Consider the following 24,164-nt stretch of genomic DNA (forward strand, 5'->3'; position numbering starts at 1 on the left):
TATGTCGTATTTTCATTTTCATTTGTTTCTATGTATTTTTATTTCTCCTTTTATTCCTTCTTTGACCATATCATTCTTTAGTTGCATGTAGTTTAATCTCCACATATTTGTGGGTTTTCCCATTTTCTTTTTGCAGTTGATTTCCAATTTCAAAGCATTATGGTCGGAGAATATGCTTGGTATGATTTCAGTTTTCTTAAATTTGTTGAAGTTAGTTCTGTATCCCAACATATGGTCTATTCTTGAGAATGTTCTATTTACATTAGAGAAGAATGTATAATCTAGTGTTCTGGGATGAAAGGCTCTAAACATTGCTTTTGTCCATTTGATCTAATGTGTCATTTAAGGCTGATATTTTCTTATTGCAATATAAGGAAATTTCTGTTTAGATGATCTATCCAAAGCTATTAGTAGAATATTTAGGTCTCCTACTATGATTGTGTTTTTGTCAGTTTCTCCCTTTAATTCTGTTAGTAGGTGCTTTATATATTCTGGTATAGGTGCATATATATTCATAAGTGTTATGTCTTTTGATATATTGTCCCCTTTATCATTACACAATCTCCATCTTTGTGTTTTGTTTCCTGTTTTATCTTGAAATTTATTTTGTTAGATATAAGTACAACTACACCCACGTTTCTCGGGATGCCATTTGCTTGGAGTATCATTTTCCACACTTTCACTTTGAGTCTATACTTGTCCTTGCAGCTGAGATATGTCCTAAAGGCAGGATGTGGTTGGGTTTTGTTTCCTGATCTAATCCACCACTGTGTGCCTTTTTATTGGTGAGATCAGTCCATTTAGCGTTATTATTGATGTATGAGGGTTTCTTATAGCCATTTTATCTTTCATGTTCTGGTAGCTCTGTGTCACCATTGTTTCGTTTCCCTTGTGTTTATGTCTGTTATTTTAGTTTGGTGGTATTCTATGATTTTTTTTCCCCATTTCCTCTTTTTTTATATTGTGTCTCATCTGGATTCTGTGTGTGTATGATCATTAGGTTTATACAAAAGAAAGTTGCATATATGCAGTAGTCCTTTTTCTTCTGAATGCTTCTTATCTCTATTCCCCTTTGCAAATTCAGAACTTTACCCCCTCCCCTTTTATGTTTTTGTCATCACAAATTATTCCTATTTATGCTGTGAGTTTATTTCTGACTTGCAGTAGCTATTGTTTCCTCCTCCTCCTCCTCCTCCTCCTCCTCCTCCTCCTCCTCCTCCTCCTCCTCCTTCTTCTTCTTCTTCTTCTTCTTCTTCCTTCTCCTCCTCCTCCTCCTTCTTCCTGCTTCCTGCTTCTGCTTCTGCTTCTGTTTCTTCCTTTCCTCTCTCTCTCTCTCCCTCCCTCTCTCCCTCCCTCCTTCCCTCCCTCCCTTCTTTAAATTTTGTTATACCTCCTTTAAACTTTGTATAATACACTATTCTGAATAAGGTTTGCACTTTCCTGCTTCTGTCTACCTGTTAGTCATCCTATTCATAGTTTTGTATCCTTTTTTATTTTTGTTTCAGGTAGACTAACCCCCTTAAGTATTTCCTGTAATGCAGGTCTTATGGTGGAAAATTCCCTCCTCAGCTTCTGTATGTTTGGAAAAGTCTTTATTTCTCCATCATATCTAAAGAATAACTTTGCTGGGTATATTATTCTTGGCTGATAATTTATCTCTTTCAATATTTTATTTCATTCTCTCCTAAGTTGTAGAATTTCCGTGAAAAAAAATCCTATGATAACCTAATAGGATTTCCTTTGTAGGCTACTGTTTTCTTTTCCCTGGCTGCCTTGAGAATTCTTTGTCATTAATTTTTGACAGTCTTAATATAATGTGCCTTGGAGAATGCCTTGGAGAGTTGAGATAAGTAGGTGTTCTGTTTGCTCCTTGGATTTGAGGATCCAGCTCTTTCCATAGGTTTTGGAAGTTCTCATTGACTATTTGTTTGAATAGGCTCTCTGTTCCCTTCTGACTCTCTTCTCCTTCTGGTATACCCATTATGCTTATATTGCTCTTTCTGGTGGAGTCAGATAGTTCTCATAGAGTTCTTTCATTTCTTTTAATTCTCAAGCCTCTGTCTTCTTCCATCTGCATCATTTCTCGATTTCCATCTTTGATATCTCACTAAATTTTACCTCTGTCTGGTGAGCTCTATTTCCTAAGCTTGCTAGTTCATTCTTCACCTCTTTTATTGAGTTCTTCAACTCCAGAATTTCTATTTGGTTCTTTCTTAAAGTTTCTATCTCTTTGGTAAAGTACTCCTTTTGTTTGTTCATTTTATTCCTGAGTTCATTAAACCACTTATCTGAATTTACTTGAATCTTGTTGAGTTTTTTTCAGAATTGCAATCTTGAATTCTCTGTCATTTAAATCACATATTTCCATGTCTTTAAGTTTATTTTCTGAAGATTTTTTATTTTCTTTCTGAGTGTCCTTGTTACCTTCCTTGGTCATTCATAGTACTTGATGGATTATTTCTCTGAGTAGGCATTTATAGGAATGAAATCTTTTTTTTTTTTTTTTTTTTTTTTTTTTTTTTTAAATAAAAGAGTGACACTTCTCTATTTAGTAGGTTGTTTAAAAAAAACACACGTATTTCTTTTGTTTTTTAGTAGATGGTACAAAAGTTCAAATTTTTTATTGTTGTTTTCACTGCTCTGGCTTCTTGGATCTCTGCCAGGCCATGGAAAATGCCCCGTATTCCCTGGAGAGATGGGCATCTCCTCTGTGACCAGGTTACTTTGGTCTCAGGACACCAAAACCATAGGGGAATGTAGTGGGCAATGGGGTTCCAAGTCCATGAAATCCCAGCACTACCCCCCTACAACCAGACACTGCCAGCAGTGCTGGACTGCTTTAGATGTCCCAGGTAACCCTGCTGGGATCAACCTTGATGGTGGGCTGGGAGAGGCCAGATCTTGAGTTTTTGGCTTTGTTCTTTTCCCAGTAATGGCGGCTGCCAGACCTCAGCTGCCTCACCTCTGTATCTTCAACCCTGTCTCTGGGATCAGATGCAGGGTGGGTCTGCTGCTCAGGGAGAAATGCTTCTTCCTCTCCAGTTCACAGGACTGCAGACAGTGTGCTCTGCAATCTGACACCCACTGCTATGGGCTCATCACTAGCTCTGGGAGGGCTATCAATCTCCGTACTAGTTATAGGTCTAGCCAATATAGGTCTAGACCATATATTAAAGTTTTATATGGCTCTATAGTATTCCATTCCAGTAGTCTATATGTGTGTCCTTATGCCAGTACCATACTGTACCATAATTACTGTAGCTTTGTAGTAAGTTTCGAAGCTGGGAAGTGTGAGTCCTCCAAGTTTATTCTTTTCCAAGATTGTTTTGGTTATGTGGGGCCCTTGCAATTCTATAGGAATTTGAGGATCAGCTTGTCCATTTCTGTAAAAAAGGCCATTGAAATTTTGATAGTAATTACAGTGAACATATAGATCCCTTTGGATAGTATTGACATCTTAATAATGTTAAGTCTTCCTATGCATGAACACAGAATGTCTTTGCGTGTATTAAGTCATCTTTAATTTCTTTCAGCAATATTATGCAGCTTTAGCATACCAGTCTTTTAACTTTTGGTTAGATTTATTCCTAAGTATTTAATTATTTTAGGTGCTATTTTAATTTGAATTGCTTTCTTAATTTCCTTTGGGATTGTTCATTGCTGGTATATAAAAAATACAACTGATTTTTCTGTTTTGATTGTACCCTGCAACTTTGATGAATTTATTAGCTGTAGTACCTTTCCTGTGAATTCTTTAAGATTTTCTATAGATAGGATCATGCCATCTGCAAATGGATAGTTTTACCTCTTCTTTTTCAATTTGAATGTTTTTATTTCTTTTTCTTGTTTGATAGCTCTGGCAAGAACTTCTAGTGGACTGTTGAATAGCAGCAGTGAAAGTGGGCATCCTTGTTTTGTTCCTAATCTCAGAAGGAAAACTTTCAGTCTTTTACCATTGAGTATGACATTAGCTATAGGCTTTTCTTAAATAACCATTACCATGTTGAGGAATTTTCCCTTTATTCCTAGTTTTCTGAGTGTTTCTCATGAAAGGACATTGGATTTTGTCACATAGCTTTCCTGCATCAGTTGATCATCTTCCCCCCCCCCCCTTCATTCTATTAATGTGATGTGTTACATTGATTTTTTTATGTTGACCCACACTTGCATTCCTGGAATAAATCCCACTTGGGCATGGTGAATAATCTTTTTAATATGCCCTTGGATTTAATTTGCTAATATTTTGTTGAGGATTTTTGCATCTATATTGATAAGGAATATTGGTCTGTAATTTTTCTTGTGACATCTTTATCTGGCTTTAACATTAGAGTAATTCTGGCCTTGTAGAATGAGTTAGGAAGTGTTCCCTCTTCTTCAGCTTTTTGGAAGAGTTTGACAAAGGTTTATGTCAATTCTTAAATGTTTGGTGGAATTCTCCAGTGAAGTCATCTTATCCAGGACCTTTCTATGTTGGAAGATTTTTTATTATTGTTTCAATCTCTGTACTAGTTACAGGTCTAGCCAAAATTTCTATTTCTTTTTGAGTCAGTTCATGTAAATTGTATTTTAAGAATTTGTCGATTACTTCTAGTTTATCTAATTTGTGATTGTACAGTTGTTCACAGTATTCACTTCAAATCCTTTTTGTCTTTACTAGATTAGTAATAATGTTCCCACTTTCATTTCTCACTTTAGTTATTAGCATCTTTTCTCTTTTTTTTCTTTGTCATCTATGTAAATATTTGTCAATCTTTTCAAAGAACAAATTTTTGGTTTTATTGATTTTCTCTATTGTTTTTCTAGTCTCTTTTTTGTTCACCTCTTTATTCCCTTCTTTCAGCTAGTTTTGGGTTTAGTTTTTTTTTTTTTTCCCTAGTTCCTTAAGGTGTAATGTTAAGTTATTGATTTGAAATATTTCTTCTTTTTTAAATAGGCATTTACAGCTATGAATTTCCCTCTGCATCTTAATGCAGATATAAATTTAGTTATTTAAAGCTATGCATTTCCCATACATTTGGTATGTTGTGTTTTTGTTTACATTCATCTCTAGATTTTTTAAATTTTCCTTGTGATTTATTATTTTTTCCATCAGTTGTTTAAGAATGTGTTATTTAATTTCCACATATTTGTGAATTTTCCAATTTTCCTTGTGATATTGATTTCTCACTTCATCCTGTTGTGATCAGAGTAGATATTTTGTATGACATCTACTTTTAAAATCAATTCAGACTTGTATTGCAACTTAACATATGATCTAACCTGAAGAATGTCCCAGGTGTATTTTAGAAGACATTTGTATTCTGTTATTGTTGGGGGCAGTGTTCTGTATACATGCTAGGTCTGATTGGTTTATTGTGTTGTTCAGGTCTATTTCCTTATGTATCTTCTCTCTGGTTGTTCTATTATTGATAGTGGAGTATTGAAGCCTCCAACTATTATTGTAGAACTGCCAATTTTTGCTTCATATATTTTTGAGGGTCTGGTATTAGGTATGTAAATCTTCATAATTTTGTATCTTCTTGCTCTATTGAAACTTATTAATATATAATGTCCTTCTTTAACTTTTGTAAGCTTTTTTGATTTTAAGTCTACTTTGTCTGATATTTTATAGCAACCCCAACTCTCTTTTGGTTACTATTTGCATCCTTTCAATTTCAACCTATTTTTGCCTTTGGATCTACAGTGAGTCTTCTGTAGAAAATAGATAGTTGGATCATGCTTTCTTTAAATCCATTCTGCCAATCTCTGTCTTTAAATTGAAGAGTTTAATCCATTTAAATTTAAATTACTGATAAAGAATAATTTAATTCTTCCATTTTGCTATTTGTTTTTTACATGCCTTATAGACTTTTTGACTCTCATTTCCTCTATTACTGACATTTCTGTGTTCCATTGATATTTGTAGTGAAAACTTTAATACCTTATAATTTCTTTTTGTGTATATTTCTTAGATATTTTCTTTATGGTTACCATGGGGATTACATTTAACAGGCTAAAATCATAAAAATCTAATTTGAATTGATATCAACTTAATTTCAATAGCATATAAAAACTCTGCTCCTATATATGATAGCTTTACTTCTTTTATATTATTGTTGCCACAACTTGTATTTTATAAATTGTATACTCAGTAACATAGATTAATAATTGTTTTTATGCATTGCCTCTTAAATCATGTAAAAAATGAAAAGTGGAGTAACAAACCAAAATTACATTTATACTAGCTTTTATAATTGCCCATGTATTTACTTTAACCTCAGATCTTTATTTCTTCATGCAGAGTCAAATTACTGTCTAGTGTCTTTTCATTTCTACCCGAAGGACTCCATTTAGCATTTTCTTGCTTGAGCAGTCCAGAAGTAATAAACTCTTCCAGCCTTTCCCAAAGGGACCTATGGCCTTTACCAGGGTGACTGTACATGGGGAAAAGGGAATAATCAGACCTTTTGGGGATTACTGGACACTGGCTCTGAACTGATACTAATTCCAGGAGACTCAAAATGTCACTGTGGTCCACCAGTTAGAGTAGGAATTATAGAGGTCACATGATTAATGAAGTTTTAGCTCAGGTCTATCTCACAGAGCCCAGTGGGTCCCCAAACCTATCCTGTGGTTATTTATCCACTTCCAGAAGGTATAATTTCAATGATATACTCAGTAACTGGAGGAATTCCCACATGGAATCTCTGATCTATGGAGTAAGGGTTACCATGGTGGGAAAAACCAACTGGAAGCCACTAGAACTGCCACTACTAGAAAAAAAGTAAAAGTGGTATTGCATTCCCGGAGGGATTGAAGAAGTTAGTGCCACCATGGCTAGTAGTCGGTTTCCAAACTTTCTTCTGTGGTTTCAAAGCTTAAGCACCAATAAAGAGTTTACAGAAATGTCCCCTTTCTTCCTTCATAGCGCTCAGTCACTTCCACTGGATTGAGCTCAGAGAGATATGAGAGCATGACTGCACTTGTTCTGGCCCTGTTGTCTTGAGGCACTCTTTTCTTGATGATCTCTGCTGTGGTATGATACATGCAACGGCCTTCCATACCACAAGATATTTTCAAAATAATTTATATTTCATCATGCTGCATCTCTGATTTCTGTTTCTATATTTATTTTGTGAACTAGCTTAATTTCCCCCAAATAAGTAACTATATTCTCAAGCATTCCAAATTGATTTAAAATCATCTTTCTCACCTTTCCTCCCTTTCTCCCTTCCTTTTTACTTTCCTGACTCTCCTTTTAGTGCCATTTAGCTGACTTGTATCATTATCACATTGATTATTGTAGTTTTATATTAAAATGCTAGTAATAGAGCAAATTGAGCTTTATTATTTATCACTATATTCTTGATAAATATCACCAATGTAGTGATCTAGATAAGTATTAGAATTACTCTGTGGTGTTGAAAATATGCAAATAATGTTTTAATTATATTAAACTTACAGCTCATTTTATGGGAGACCTTAAATTTAGGCATCTTTAAAATTTTATTTATATTAGAATATGTATAATTCTGCATACATAATTCATGCAAAAATGAAAGTAACTTTTAAGATTTCTGCAACATATTTGACATGCTTCTTCCTCAAATTTAATATACAAATTATCTCAAGCAAGCATTTAGGCCTAACTTTGTTCCATTACTGAGGCAAAATCCTTTGAGTACAGTAAGTCCTCACTTAACATTGTGGATAGGTTCTTGGAAACTGTGGCTTTAAACAACACAACATATAATAAACCAATTTTACCATGGGTTAATTGATATAAACAAGAGTTAAGTTCTGATGGTATATTTCTGGTTATAAAAACATCACCAAATTTCTAAATAAAGACCCAAAACATTTCTAATATTAAACATTGAAATAAATGTGATATAGACATATGTTTAATAAAGATTAATAAAAGCAAGGTACTTATTTTCCAACCCACTTATTCCAGGTCAGGGTTGAGGATGGCTGAAACCTACCCTGGCAGCTCAGAGTGCAAAGTAGTAACCAGCGCTGGACAGAATACCCTTCCATTTCAGGGTGCACTCAACTCACACACCCACACTCACTCAGATGGTGACAATTTAGACATGCCGATTAACCTAACACGTACATCCTTAGGATGTGGGAGAAAACCGGAATACCTGGAGAAAACCCATGTAGACATGGGGAGAATGTGCAAGCTCCACACAGGCAGTGCCTGTGACCAAGAATCTTTTTTTTTCTCACCAACATTATAATGAAACTACATTGAATGAAACATTATTCAAGGGCCTGGTGTACTGTACTCCACACCATGTGATTTATGAAGATTTGCACCATGTCTGATGGGAACAGGCACTATTACTGGCCCTATGTGAGCTCACAGTATTTCTCTCTAATCCTTTCCAGTGCTTCTTTCCTGGGGGTTGCACATGCACATGTTGGTGGTTGGTACTCCACTGATACTTGAGGATGACCCTCCTCTATCCTGTGACTTGAAATTTCTCTCCATGGGGCAGTTCAAGGGCCTACCTGGTTCTTTACCCGTCTCTCTGAGTTCATTGTTCTTCACTGTCCTATGTCCAATGGTTTCAAACCTGTTGTTTCACGTATTTTCTCCTTTTTAAAGTTCTTTTTTAGACAAGAGGCAAAATCTGGTTCCTGTTACTTCATTTTGAGCAGAAGCAAAGAGGAAGTAATTTGAAAACACTTTTGTCAAATTCCTAGAAAAAAAGTGTGTCTTTCTTTATAAAGACTTTGATATGTTTCTGAGCTTTCTATTCTGTTACACCTAATCAACAATTTTTGTATTAGTAATTTTAATTATTGAGCTTTAAATGTTTTCACGTTTAGCTTTTCATTTTTTCTTGTATTTTAAAAAAACACCTTAAGAATCTTCTCTTTAAAAAAGAAAAATGCGAGTAACTTTGGCATTGTTTAGAAATTCATTACGTTTAAATGTTTAAATGTGAAAACACTGGGGAGAATCTGCAGGAAAGAGGACAAATACACATCCAGCTAACTAATCTTTCCATTTTTTAAAAAAATGAACAAAAGTTACAAGGACCCTATAAATTAAAAGAGAGAGATTTTAGTGCTCACCAGAACCACCATGTACCCCAAAGTCAGTTTGGTTTTACTTGTCTAATTTTTCACAATTTCTACCAGAGCCCAAGTATTACAGTTGTAATTCTGACAAGTGAGCGCGGGCTCCAATGGAGCTGAGGGGGCAAGTACTAGAGGCCGTCATTGAAGGTCCAAGCCCAGTGGGACTCTGTCTGAGAAGGCGGACCCCGATCCCTGGGGTATTGTAGAAGCGTAGTCCACCCGGGGGAGGTTTGGGTAGTGTGGGTTCGCCTTCTGGAACATTGTGGATATAGCAGACTCCTCTCCGGAGGCATTGAGGGTAGCGTAGTCCCTCGCTCCAGGGCATTGTGGTAACGTAGTCCCGCACCCTCGGAGCGGTTTGGTAGCGACAAACCGCGCCTAGGCGCTTCAGGGCCGTTGTCGTCTCCTCCGGAGCATTGTGGGTAGTGTGGCCCCGCGCTCCGGCGCATTGTGGGTATTGTAGTCCCATCACGGGACATTGTGGATAGTGTAAGCCCCGCCGCTCCGGGGCATTGTGTGTATTGTAGCCTCGCGCTCGGCGAGCACCATGGGTAGCGTAGTCCCTCGCCCCGGGGCATTGTGGGCATTGTAGTCCCTCCCTGGGGCACTGTAGGTATCGCTCTCCCACGCCCCCCGTGGGTAACTTGGCGCGTGGTGGCCGTCCTTCGGCTCTTGTGGTGAGCGAGCCCGCAATGGATGCCCGCTCCTGGGGAAGGAGGGTTGGAAAACTGGGGGAGGGCGGGAGGAGGATGGCTCACTCTGGCCGCGGATTCCTTGAGGTTTGATTTCCCGGGTGGGATTCGGGGGCTGGGTGCGCAGCGTCCTGCCCTGTAGGGGCCGGGAATAGTTCGCGTAATTTGGGGAACATGGGCACCCCTGGCTCGGAGCAGACGTCCCCACAGTTGTAGCCGGGAGGCTCGGGCTTCCTTCTTGGGTGTTCATGGGGGGCGAGCGGCTGGGTGGTGCCCACCGTGGTTGTGGAGGTCCCGCTTGACCCCCGAGGACCCGGGTTTGGGGGGAAGCGTTGGCCTAGAGCAAACACCCAGACTTATTTGAATGGTGAGGGGCGGCTGGGGCCCAGTGACCGGGGTGGGCGACCTCGGAGCCCTGGGGAAAATGAAACGGCCTAGCGGAGTCAGCCATGTGCTGGCTTGCGTGGGAGTCCTTGTGCCCCCCATGAGCTTCGGGACACAGAACTTTCACCAAACCCCACGGTGCTGCTGGTTGACCCCTTGAATTACTCGGGGTGAAGCAGGGGTAAGACATCCAGACTTAAGTTCTTATTTTTAACTTTTCATTATGAAAACATTGCAAGCATACCCAGAAGTAGTTGTGAAGTTCCATGGATTCATCACTCAGATTCACCACTTATCAACGAGAAGCTGTCCTTTTCCCCTACATCTGCAACCACCAGTGTGCATCTTTTTGGGCATTGTCTCTCCGCAGGGACCTATGCCACACCTGCAGTGGGAGACCCCACCTCTCTAGGGAGAGTTCAAATCCAGGTCTGCCCCTTTCTCACTGAAGCTGTTGTCATTGTGGAAAGGTAAAACTTGTATCTGGCACGTGCTAAGTCCTCAGTAATGTTAGTGTTTTTACTAAATCCCATAGGCACAGAGATGATGATGTCATGCTGGGTGCCAGCATGACGTCAGAGCAGGTTTTCTTTAAAACCCACACCCTAACTGTCCCTCGGGCTGTCCTTCCCTTCCTGGTTCTGATACTTTAGTGAAGAGGACCCAGCTGCAGGCCCTGGAGCGCCCTGAGCTCCCTCCAAGTCCAGAGGGGCTGCCTATGAGGGAAGGGAGAACTCCTAGGGGTCTGGAAGCCCCGTCTCAGGTGGGCAGAACTTCCTTGTGTTCCTGTGGTGTCTTTGCTTATCATGGAGGGGATGCACTGCTTTGCTGTCCTTGCTATCTTGCTGGTAATATCCGCTTTGGGCTCAGCTGCAAGTGGTTTCCAAGGAAACCAGGACTGTACTTGAAGGGGCACACCCCTCTACCCTCATTCAGTGGCGTCCCGACGTCTACAGGGAACACCCTCCCAGACAGTCATGCAGCTGTATTCTCAGGGCCTTGCAGTGCTGGCAAAACAAAGGTGGTGAGAAATAATGTTTTGAGAGCAGTAGTCCGGTGTTGGAGGTGTGCTTTCAGTTCACTGCCATGGTTTATTTCCTCAGCCATCTTGTACATTAAATAGTAGAATTCTCATTTTATAGAGAGGGAAATGTAATAACATTTATCTTGGAGCTAGCTATTCTTTAACTTTCAAAGTTTTAATGATAAGTTAAAAGTTTTCATTAAAAAACTTGCTCTATTTTTCAAGTTCCTGTGAGACATCTAATGCTGATAAAATTTTCTGCTGATACTTGGTCCCAGTCCCTAATGACATTAATGGCACCAACAGAAGGCAGGAATCACACCATCCAGTGTTTGCAGTTTACTCCTCCCGCCCCCTTAAGGTTTCTTCTACTTTCCTTATTTTGGGGGTGTGAAGGGAGATGGGTTATTAAATTGAAAATTATGAAAATTTTACAAATACAACCAAAAGCAGTGAGAATACTGTAAGAGCACCTGTGTGCCCCTCGCTTAGCTTTAGCAATTGATAACATTCTGCTCTTCCTCTTAGTTTTTTCTGAAGTATTTTGCAGCAAATCCCAGGTAACATTTCACCTGTAAATACTTCAGTATGCATCTTTTTTGAATAAGGACTTTAAAGAAAACAACCTGGATACCACGTTACACCCAACAAAGTACACCCACCAAAATTCTTTAATGTCATCTGATAGTCAGGCTGTGTTCAATTTCCCCAGTCATCTCAAAATGCCTTGCTTTAAAGCCTGCTCTCAACCCAGGTAAGAGGCATGTGCAGGACAATACTGGGAATCCTGCCTTCTGTATACCCCTTCACTTTTCTTCTCACCTGTTCTAGCTCTGGGATCTTTGTTAATGGCACGATTCTAAGATTCTACTACTGTATGACCTCAGGCTTCTTGCCTCCTTGTTTTCGAGATTTCTCACTAATCTGATGAGTCTTGTCAGCTCTTCCCTTTCTCCTTTCTCCTCACCTTTACGTTAGCTGAGCATATTGTCTTTCCCCATGTTCTAGTTCATCTTCATGTTACAAAAGGGTCCTCTATTGTGGGTTCTGAAGTCAGATTCTGAGTCTCCCCTACTACTGATGCTGTGACCTTTGCATTTGCCTTCCATCTGTGTCCCTCCCTTTTTCTCATCTGTGAAATGGGGCTAATAGCAATGTCGGGGTTGTGAAGTGGAAATGTGATCCCACTTTGGAAGGGCTGAGGGTGCCTGGCACATAATGAGTGCTCAGGAAATGGTGATGGTGATTATCCATTCTGAACTTCACCCCCAATGAGCCTTTCCAGAGTCATCCTTCACCCTGCACTCCAACTGGACTCTGCTTTATAGCCACTTGGGAATCTATTCTAGTCCATGCAGTTTTATACCCTCATGCCTTTATGCTTCACACATTCACCCTTGTTAACCAACTAGCTCAGATGTTTCTTCAGTGCAAAGATTTCTGAGTGTCCTCAGAAAGCACTCCCACTGTCCCCTTTAGTCCCAGAGCACTTAGGCATGAAGACTGGGGCTGGCATGGTGCGTATCAACTGTCTAACTGTCCCGTTGGTGTTGAGATGGTTCTTTGAGGGACAGGAACCTTGTCTGGCTCCTGACTCCTCTTGGGTCACGGCTTGGCACTCAGCTGTGAAGGTATGAGGGGTTGTCCTTTCTGCATGAAAAGGGACATTTGTGTGGGGAGTGATGGAAACTCGATGGGAAAGGGAGTTGGGCTGTTATTGGGGAGGGTCATGGGTGCTGGAATAATAGGTGTGGATCTTGTTCTGTGGTCAGTGGCAGCCACTGCAGAGTTTTGACCAGAGGGGAGGTCATGATTTCTTCCTTCACTTATTACCTCTTCTCTCTGCTCCCCTTGAAAGTCACCAAGAGAGTTGTCTACACTTGATAAATCCCCTTTTTTCTTCACCCAATCTCTGTTTCATTTCCAGATATTTGGGATTTTTCTAGATGACTTATTGTTACTGATTTCTTATTTAATTGCATTCAGATCAAAGGACAAATTATGTGTAATGTCAGTCCTTGTAAGCTGTGAGTTATTTCAGGACCCAGCATATACAGTGTCTTGGTGAATTTACCATGGGCCCTTGAAAAGAATGTATTCTGCAGTTGTTGGGTGTCATTCTAATAATGTTAGGTCAAGTTGGTTGACTGTTATGTTCAGATCTTCTATTATGATGTGTTTAGTTATTTTTATCAATTTACTTAACAATAGTTTAATCAATTTTATCTATTAGTAGTTATTTTATCAATTACTGTGACAAGGTGTTAAATTCTTTTAATTAGGATTGTAAAATTGTCTATTTCTCTTTTAATTCTGTTAATTTTTGCTTTATGTATTGTGAAGCACTTATAAAATACAAATATATTTACCTTTAGTATATTGTTCTGATGATTCCACCCTTTTATTACTATGAAACATCTCTTTGAATCTCTAGTAATACTCTTTGTTTTGAAATATACTTTATCTGATATTAATATTGCCACTCCAGCCTTCTTATGCTTACTGTTTGCATGGTACATCTTTTCCCATCCATTTTCTTTCCGCTGACCTGTCTTTATATTTTAAGTGTGCTTCTTGTAGACATCATGTGGTAAGGTCTTGCTTTTTTATCCAGTCTGACAATCTTTGCCTTTTAATTAATTGGTGGGTTTATTTCATGTAATTATTGGTATGGTTAGATTTAGGTCTCTCCATTTGCTGTTTGTTTTCTATTTGCCTCCTCTGCTTTTTGTTTATCTGTTCTATTCCTGCCTTCTTTGGGTCAATTGATTATTTTTTGGAGTTCCTTTTAATTGCCATTTAGCCATACTGCTTTGCAGTTTTACTTTTTATTTTTAGCGATTGCTCTAGATATAACAATATAAATCCATAACTTTTCAGTCTGTGTAGAGTTAATATTGAAATAGTTCATGCAAAACAAGCGATCCTGCAGTCCTCCTTTCCCCTATCCGTTATGCTGTAGTTGTCATATGTATTGCATCTATATATGCTATCAATCACACAAAGTGATTTCAAGATTTTTGCAATAAACAGCCATATGTATCTTTAAAAAATTAGGAGAAAAAAAGAGATAGACTTTTTTTGTGTATGAACATACTTACCATTTCTGATGCTCTTCAGTCATCACAGAAGATCCAGGTTTCCATCTGACATCATTTCTCTTCAGCCTGAAGAAACGATTTCTTGTAATGCAGGTCTGTGGGCAATAAATTATCTTGGTTCTCTCATTAATCTTGGGTACTTTGGGAATTGCTGGATTGTAGGTGTATGTTTAATATTATAGGAAACTGCCAGACAGTTTTGAAAAATTGTTTTGCAATTTTACAATCCTATAAGCATTGTATGAGAATTCTGTTGCCTCCTGCCATTCTAAAACTGGTATTGTCTTTAAGCCATTTTAGTTGATACAAAGCTTATTAAGTTATTAAATTGATCTGTTGTTTTACTTCTTTTCTAATCTTTATTTCTTTTAATTATTTTCCTTCACTTTTTGCATTGTCTCCTAACCAAATATTGGCATAGAGCTAGTGAGATCACACATCCTTCGCTTGTTCCTGATTTTGGGGAATTCATTCAGTATTTTACTATTAAGTATGGCGTTAGCTCAAGGATTTTTCTGTAGGTGTTTATTTATTAAATTGAGGACATTTGCTTCTATTATTAGTTTGCTGAAAGTTTTTAATCATGCATAACCATTGAATTTTGTCATATTTTTTTTTCTGCATCTATCAAGGTGATTTTTCTTTTATTCGTTAATGAAAATAATTAAATTGATTGCTTTTCCATTTTTAAATTAACATTGCATTTCTTAGATAAATATCACATGGTCATGATGTATTATTATCCTTATAACATATTGCTAGGTTTGACTTGCTAGTGTTTTTAAACAATTTTTATATGAGGGCTATTGGTCTGATTTTTCTTCTTGTAATGTCTTTTTCAGGTTTTGGTAGCTGGGTTGTGGCAGCCTCATAAAGTGAATTGGGGAGTATTCCCTTCTTTTCCTGCTGAAGTTTTGATAGAATTTATTAGTGATCCTGCACATTTCTTTCTGATAAAGTTTAAAATTATGATTTAAAATTTAAAATTATGATTTAACTTTAGCAGATACAGGGCTATTCCAAATTTCTATTTTAGTTTTGATAACAAGGAATTTGTTTATTTCATCTAACTTTTTAGAACTTTGGGCCAACAGTTTATTTTTTTTTTAATAGGCATCCCTTATTGTCCTTTTCATGCCTGTATATTGGTAATAAGGCTTCCTTTTTCAATCTTGATACCAATCAAGATTGACTTTCCTTTTGTTTTGTGTTATTTAATCACTCTTCCTATGGGTTTAGCAATTTTTAAATGGGATTTGACCCTCTTTTATTATTTTTTATGGTAAAAAAACCAGAAAACCTACATTTACCCTCAACAATTTTTATGTGTACAGTACAGTATTGTTAACTGTATCCACACTGTTATACAACAGGTCTCTAGAACTTTCTCATCTTGCATGAGTGAGACTACTCATTGATCAAAAACTTCCTGTTTCCTCTTCCTGGTAACCACCATTCTCCTTTCTGTTTTTGTTAACTTATATTCCTCATATAAGTGGAATAATGCAATATTTGTCTTTTTGTGACTGGCATATTTCACTTAGCATAATGTCCTCAAGGTTCATCCATGTTGTAACAAAAGGCAGGATTTCTTTTTTTTTTTAAGAGTGAATAATATTCCATTTTATGTATTTACCACTTTTTTTTTTATCCATTTTACCTGTCGATCAACATTTAGGTTGCTTCCACATCTTCGCTAAAGTGAGTGTGCAAATATCTCTTCAAGGTCCTGGTTTCAACTCCCATTGTTAATTTTTTTAGGAACCTCTCTACTATTTTCCATAACGGCTGCACCATTTTACAATCCTGGCAACACTGCAATAGGGTTTCAGTTTCTCCACATCTTTGCTGAAACTTATTTTCTGGTTTTTTGATAATGGCCATTCTAATAGGTGGAGGTAGTATCTCACTGTGATTTTGATTTGCATTTCTGTGATAATCTGTGATGTTTAGTATCTTCATGTGCTACTAACCATTTGTATCTCTGAGGAAATGTTTATTCAAGTCCTTTGCTCACTTTTTAGTCAGGTTATTTGTTTTTTGTTAATGAATTGTAGGAGTTCTTTATATATTCTGGATATTAACCTCTTATCTGGTATATGGTTTGCATCTGTTTTCTCCCATTCTGTAGGTTGCCTTTACACTGTTGATTTTTTTCCTTTGCTGCATAGACGTTTTTAAGTTTTATGTAGTGTCACTTGTCTGTTTTTGCTTTTGTTGTTTGTACTTTTGGTGTTATTGCCCATTCCAATGTCATGAAGCTTTTTTCCTGTTTCCTTTCATAGTTTCGGGCCTGGGGCTTAGCAATTTTAATATTTGCAAATAATCAACCTTGGGCTTAATTACCTTTAAAGTTTCATTTATATTTCATTGATTTTTTCCTAATTACTTATTTTCTTCTTATTTATTTCCTCTTTATTTCATAGCTTCTTAAGGTGGAAGCTGAGTTTTTGTAAATTAAAACTCTTTTTGGTGCATTCATATAAAGCTTTAAGAAATGCTAGAGCTGCTGTATTAGTTTGCTAGCACTGCCATAACAAAATACCACAGACCAGGTGGCTTAAATAGCAGAAATTTGTTTTCTCACAATTCTGGGTGCTAGAAGTTGAAGACCGAGGTGCTGGCAGTGTTGGTTTCTTCTGAGGCCTTTCTTTGGCTTGTAGCTAGCCTTCTCCCTGTGTTTACATGGATTTCTCTGTGGAACTGTCTTGTATTCAAATTTCTTTTATAAGGATACCAGTTATATTGGATTCAGGCCAATCCTAATAATGTCATTTTAACTTAATTACCTCTTTAAAGAACCTACCTCTAAATAAAGTCACATTCTAAGGTACGGGGGATTAGGACTTTCACATATGGATTTGGTAGGGACATAGTACAGCCTATAACTCCATATCACAAATTTGGTTAGTTGTGATATGTTTCGATATGTTGTATTTATTAGAATTATTCAGTTTGGAACACTTCTTTATGTCCCTTGGAATATTTGCTTCTATCCATATCTCTTTTAGACCAGTGTTGCTTAATTTCTAATCATGGAGGTCTTTCTAGTATCTTACTGTTAATGATTTCTACTTTAATTCCATCTTGGGCAAAGACCATACTCTTTTTAAGTTTTAGTCTTTTGAAATTGGTGACTCGTTTTATATGCCTTGGAATTTCATTTACCTTGGTGAATATCCTATGTGCACCTTCTACACTTGGGTTTATTGTTGTATAAGTGTAAATTATATCAATACTACCTGTTAGTGTTTTTTAAAATCACTTATTAGTTCCAGAAATTTCTTGTTAATTCTCTGGGATTTTCTACATAGACAGTCAGGTAATCTGCAGACAAAGACAATTTTATCTGCTCCTTCCCAATCTGTATACCTATTATTTCCTTTTCCTGTCTTCTTACATTAGCTAGGAATTCCAGTAGGATATAGAATAGGAGTGGTTAAAGGGAACATCCTGGCCTTGTTTCTGATCTTAGCAGGACAGCATCTAGTTTCTCAGCATTAAATAAAGCTATAGACTTGGCACTCTGTAAGCATAGCCACAGTTATTTATAGAGGGTATCAGCACAGCCCATTCTTAACCTAAGCCTAATAAAATTAATATTGATTCATTAATGCCATCTAATATCTAGCCAGTGTTCAAATTTCCTTGATTGCCTCAAAAATGTCTAAACAGGATCCATGCGTTGTATTTGTTGGATATGTCTCTTAAACCTCCTTTTATTCCATAAATGTGCTCTTGCATGTGTCTCCTCTCTGTCTGTCTGTCTGTCTGTCTGTCTCTCTCTCTCTCCCCCAACCCCCCAGCCATTAACTTGTTCAAGGCTTTACATTTTTAAGAAAATTATAAACATGTCAATTTACTCCTCAGTACTTCAATTTCTTAACTCATTTTTCTCTATATCCAGAATATTATGATCACACCTAACAATATTCACAGTAATTCTCTAACATCATTTAATACACAGTTCATATTGAATTGTTCTTCATAGTCCCCCAAATGTTCATTTGTCCATACAAGGTCTATAGATCACACTTGAAGAATGGTTTATCTCATATGTAGCTTTCCATTAGAGAAAAATCTCTCCTCTTAAAAATTTCTTTATGAAATTGATTTGTTGAAGACCTGGGTCATTTGCTGACTGCCCATTCTTAAGTTTCAAATCTTGGGAACCTAATCTTGGATATATGTAATAAGTGGAAGGGACTGTGAAATCAGATTACGGCTTCTACCCTGCTTCAAGTCTCCCCGCAAATCTACCATTTGTGGAGCCTATAGCACTTTCTGTTTTGAATTTCCTGGGCCTTGTCCTTTTGCCTTGGGGCAGATGTGGATGGGGAACTTCTGTTTTCATGATAGGTCATTTTGTTTCTCAACATGAATGCTCACCTGTGGCCACTCTGGGGCCCTTTTCCTCTTAAGAGAGCAGCTGGGTGACAAAATCTCACCCAGCTGCTGGGGGCTTCATTTCCCAACTGGACATTGGGGCTGAGCCTGCTGCTGGCCCAGCTCTGGGAGTCTTATTTACAGGACACTGGTTAAAAATGAGCTGCTCTGAAGCTCTCTGCAACCTCTGTTCCCCTCACTCATGCTGAACTAGGAGGCTGGATGAAAGGGTACTCCTGCTAAGCATCCCTTCACTTCTCTTTCCCCAGCTCTGCCTCTGCAACTTGACTGTTCTCTAGGAAGAGCACTCAGCAGGCCAGGAATATGGCTCCAGGGCTCCTGACAACCAGGGATGAGGTGAGTCCTGAAATTTCTTTCTAGCTCGTGCAGGATGGCCCATCACCTTTCCTTGTCCGGGAGCTTGCCTTGTCCTAGAGCTTTTCTAGCCCTGATCTTGGAGGTGTAGCTTGTGTTACTTGTAGCCTTTTCTCAGCCTCCTTTGTTTCATTCATGACTCAGGCATTCACCAAGTAGTAAATTGTGATCAGCACAATTTGAAATACAAATATAACGCATTCGTGCTTATGTGCCCGGCAATTCCCAGGGCCTAACAAAGTGAAAGAAGGCTTTTTAACAAAGTGAAGGAAGGCTTTTGAGGGAGGAGCTGACAGAGCTGCCCCTGATGGACTTAGCAAGTTGAACAGCTGAGGTAAGATATTCCTGTGGGAATGGGGCAGGGAGCTTAGGCTCAGACACTGGGTGACTGGCAGGCTGTTCCTCACCATATGGGAAGCTTGGAGCAGCCAGTGGCCTTTGGTCACATCAGTTTTCTCTGTGTAGAGGTGAGGGTGCTGACTTGCTGTCATCCGAAATCATGGAGGCCACCAGTCAGTGGCATGACATATTTAAGTCTTGGAGGAAAAACTGTCAACAGAAAAGCTGTCAAGAATGAAGGAGAAATTAACATGTTTCCAGGTAAAATCATTAAGAATAGACCTGCTCTACAAAAATGCTTCAGGCTGAAATGAAAGGATTCTAGACAGTAACTCTTTAAACCATAAGAAAAAAAAGTGAATACTAGTAAAAGGAACTTTATACGTAAATGTTAAAGCCAGTATTGAACTTTTTGTTTGGGTTATAACTTTTGCTTTTTTTAATATAATTTAAGGCAAACATAAATAAATTATAAATCTATGTTAAGGGGCATAAAATGTATAAGGATGTAATCTGTGACAATTACAAAATATGGGAAAAGAGGTGGAAAAGTATAGGAGCAGAGTGTTTGTATACTGTTGAAACTAAGTAGGTAGATTTTTACAGGTTTAACATGTTAACTGTAATCTTCAAGGCAACCACTAAGAAAATACTAAAAAATGTCAGAAAAGGAAAAAAGGAAATAGAAGTGTTACACTAAAAAAAAAATTAAAAAATTACAAAAAATGTTAAAAAAGGCATAAATGGAGGAATTAAAGAACAAAAGACATACAGACACAGAAAACAAATAGCCAAATGGCAGAAGTAAATCCTTTAGTAATTACATTAACTTTAAGTGGAATAACTCCCCAATCAAAATGCACGGATTAGCAAACTGGATTAAAAAAAACCAAGATTGGATTCTAAGAAAATGGCGGCGTGAGGTGAGCCTCTGGAAATCTCCCCTGGAATTTACAATAAATTGAACAGCTATAACTCCACAAAGGACTCCGTGCACAGCAGACAGGCAAGACGAAAAGGCTCACTACTGAATTCACCGAAAGGTGGGCAAATTGCGCAACCAGGGGAGGAGGGAAGGGAGAAGTGCGGAGACGGAGCCACACGGGCACAGGACACAGACCTAGCTCAGTGCTCCGAGCTCGCTGCATCCCGGAACTCCCGCAACTGCGGGAGAGGGAAGAACTCGGACTGCTAGGGCTTTGCTTATGGCCCACAGGGCTGAGGGGGCAGCATATAACACGGCTGAACCAAATGCATACAACAGAGACCTCAGAGCAAAGACTGAGGGAAGAAGGCTGAAAACAGGGGTTTAAGCCATCACTGCCGAACAGAGAACAGAAGCCGTGGGCACTGAGACTAGCCGCCCACTCCCTCCCTTCCCAGAGCTCGCCCCGCCCCCACCTGCCTAGTGCTAAAAGTGGAACAGTAGCACTGTCAGATCAAAAGAACAGAATATTTGCAGTTCTGAGAACTGTGGTCCGCAGACAGATTTGCAGCCCAACTAGTTCCAGCAAAGGGGAGGGTGCTGTGGAAGTGGTGGTCTGTGGTGATGGTCGCTGCCATTGCTCTGAGCCACCTCTCACAATTTACCCCGCCCCTGTCCCCACCTATCTGGGTGGATCCCTGCAGGAGTAAACAGAACTGCTGAAACAGAAGGGCTCTGAATCTGGTGCAGGAAGAGCTTTGGAACTTCAAAAGCTCTCCACATCCCCACAGGGATGCGGCACCCTATGACCCAGGCGAACTGTTAACAGAGGAGCAGCCTGCCTTCCAGGGAATCCCCCCATTGTGTGAGAAGCTGGAAGAGTGCAGAGAAAACATAACATCACAATGTGAGAGACAAAAGGGCTACAGTTGGAGAGAAAATAAGACATTCTACCAACACGTACTGGAAAACAAAGACCTCTTCCTATGAACTTGTGGCAGAACCCACTCCTGGAGATGTCTAGGAAGAGAAATAATAAATCATTAATTGCCATGAATAACCAAGGCAACAAGACAGCTCAGAAAGAAAGTGAAAGTCTCCAGAAAATGAACTTAAAGATTTGGAAATATGTGACTTAAATGACAGGAATTCAAGATGGCAGTTCTGAAAAAACTCAACGAGATGCAAGAAAACTCGGAAAAGTAGTTTAATGAACCCAGAAACACAATCAAAGAACACAAACATTTTACCAAAGAGACTGAAATTTTAATAAAGAACCAAATAGAATTCCTGGAGATTAAGAACTCAATAGAAGAAATGAAGAATGAAATAGCCAGCTTAGGTAGTAGACTTGACCAGATGGAGGAAAGAATCAGTGACATCAAAGATAGAAACCTGGAAATGACATGGATGGAAGAAGAAAGAGACTTGAGGCTTAAAAGAAATGAAAGAACTCTACAAGAACTTTCTGACTCCATCAGAAAGAGCAATATAAGAATAATGAGAATACCAGAAGAAGAAGAGAGAGAAGGGAACAGAGAGTATATTCAAACAAATACTCGATGAGAACTTCCCAAACTTGTGAAAGAACTGGATCACTGAATACAAGAAGCAAACAGAACACCTAATTACCTCAAACCCAGCAGGCCTTCTCCAAGGCACATTATATTGAAGCTGTCTAAAATCAACGACAAAGAAAGAATCCTCAAGGCAGCCAGGGAAAAGAAGATGGTAACCTACAAAGGAAAGCCCATTAGATTATCATCAGATTTCTCAGCAGAAACGCTACAAGCCAGGAGGGAATGGAATAAAATATTCAAATTATTGAAAGAGAGAAACTATGAGCCAAGAATAATATATCCAGCAAAGATATCCTTTAGATGTGAAGGTAGAATAAAGATCTTTCCAGAAATACAGAAGCTGAGGGAATTTTCTAATACACGACCTGCACTACAAGAAATACTAAAGGAGGCTATTCGACCACCATCAACAGGGACAATTTGTGGCAACCAAAACTCAAAAAGGGGGAGAGTAAAGGCCTGAACCAGAATATGGGAATGGAGAAAGTGAGCCTGTTGAAGAAAATGGAATACTCTAAACATAAAACTTTCTTTTACATAAACTCAAGGGTAACGACTCAAAAAAAATCCAGAACTGAAACATATACTGTAATAAAAGAAGAAACAGAGGGAAATACCAAAGAATACCACCACACAGAACTAACAGACAACAACAAAAAGGCAAAGAAACAATGGAGACACAGTCTTACCAGAAAAACTAAAGATAGAATGATAGGAAATCCTCACATATCAATAATCACCCTAAATGTAAATGGACTGAACTCACCAATAAAAAGGCACAGAGCAGATTGGATCAAAAAACTAAACCCAACCATATGCTGTCTTCAAGAGACGCATCGCAGCTACAAAGACAAGCATAGACTCAAAGTGAAAGGGTGGAAACTGACACTCCAAGCAAATGGTATCCAGAGAAAATCAGGTGTAGCCATAATGATATCAGATGAAACAGACTTCAGGGTGAAAAGGTAACCAGAGACAAAGATGGACGTTTCATAATGGTAAAGAGGCTATACAACAAGAAGACATAACAGTCATCAATATTTATGCCCCCAATCAGGGAGCACCGAAATACACCAAGCAACTGCTAACAGAACTAAAGGGAGAAATTGACCAAAACACAATTATACTACGGGACCTAAATACGTCATTGACAGCTATGGATAGATCATCCAAACAGAATATAAATAATGAAATAGCAGCCCTAAATGACACCTTAGATGAAATGGACATAATTGACATTTATAGAGCACTTCATCCTAAAACATCAAACTATACATTTTTTTCTAGTGTACATGGAACATTCTCAAGGATAGTCCATATATTGGGACATAAAACTAATCTCAGCAAATTTAAGAAGATTGTAATCATACCAAGCATATTCTCTGATCACAAGGCTTTGAAATTGGATATCAACTGCTAAAAGAAAGCAGGAAAAACCACAAAGACATGGAGATTAAACAACATACTTTTAAAGAAGGACTGGGTCAAAGAAGAAATTAGAGGAGAGATCAAAAGATACATAGAAACAAATGACAATGAAAATACATCCTACCAAAATTTTTGGGATGCAGCAAAAGCAGTTTTAAGAGGGAAATTTACATCATTACAGGCCTATCTTAAGAAACAAGAAACATACCAAATAAATAACCCTACATTACACCTTAAAGAACTAGAAAAAGAACAAATGAAACCCAAGGTCAGCAGAAGAAAGGAAATAACAAAAATCAGAGCAGAACTAAAATAGAGAACAAAAAGACAATAGAAAAAATTTGACAAAGAGCTGGTTCTTTGAAAAGATTAACAAAATTGACAAACCCTTGGCTAGGCTCACTAAGATAAAAAGAGAGAAGACACTAATAAACAAAATCAGAAATGAAAAAGGGGAAGTTATCACGGTTGCCACAGAAATACAAAGGATCATCCAAGAATACTATGAAGGACTATATGCCACCAAATTCAATAACCTAGAAAAAATGGCCAAGTTCTTAGAAACATATAGCTTTCCTAGGCTAAACCATGAAGAACTGGAAAATCTAAACAGACCGATCACCAGTAACGAAATTGAATCAGTCATCCAAAACCTTCCCAAAAGCAAAACTCTGGGACCAGATGGCTTAACTAGTAAATTCTACCAAACCTTCAAAGAGGATCTAATACCAATCCTGCTCAAACTCTTCCAAAAAATTGAAGAAGAGACAGTACTCCCTAATTCATTTTATGAGGCCAACATTACCTTGATACCAAAACCTCATAAGGACAACACAAAAAAAGAGAACTACAGAC

General features: G+C 38.3%; 1 protein-coding gene across 3 annotated transcripts in view; it reads left to right on the top strand.

The window, feature by feature from the left end:
* The first annotated feature begins 9,611 nt into the window (after positions 1–9,611).
* Positions 9,612–24,164, top strand: part of LOC109434739 (uncharacterized) — a 34,998-nt gene continuing 20,445 nt past the window's right edge. For 2 of the 3 annotated variants that reach the window (XM_088792692.1, XM_088792694.1), the window contains exons 1-2: positions 9,612–9,752; positions 18,932–19,019. In XM_088792692.1, coding sequence (XP_088648818.1) covers positions 18,987–19,019 — 33 coding nt within the window. In that variant the 5' untranslated portion in view covers positions 9,612–9,752; positions 18,932–18,986. Of the gene's footprint in view, positions 9,753–9,874; positions 10,333–18,931; positions 19,020–24,164 lie in introns of those variants that run through there. The other variant, XM_088792693.1, reaches the window with a different exon arrangement.

The sequence above is a fragment of the Rhinolophus sinicus genome, chromosome 16 (genome assembly GCF_057876585.1).
Source record: "Rhinolophus sinicus isolate RSI-liver-muscle chromosome 16, RSI-T2T, whole genome shotgun sequence".
Classification (NCBI taxonomy): domain Eukaryota; kingdom Metazoa; phylum Chordata; class Mammalia; order Chiroptera; family Rhinolophidae; genus Rhinolophus; species Rhinolophus sinicus.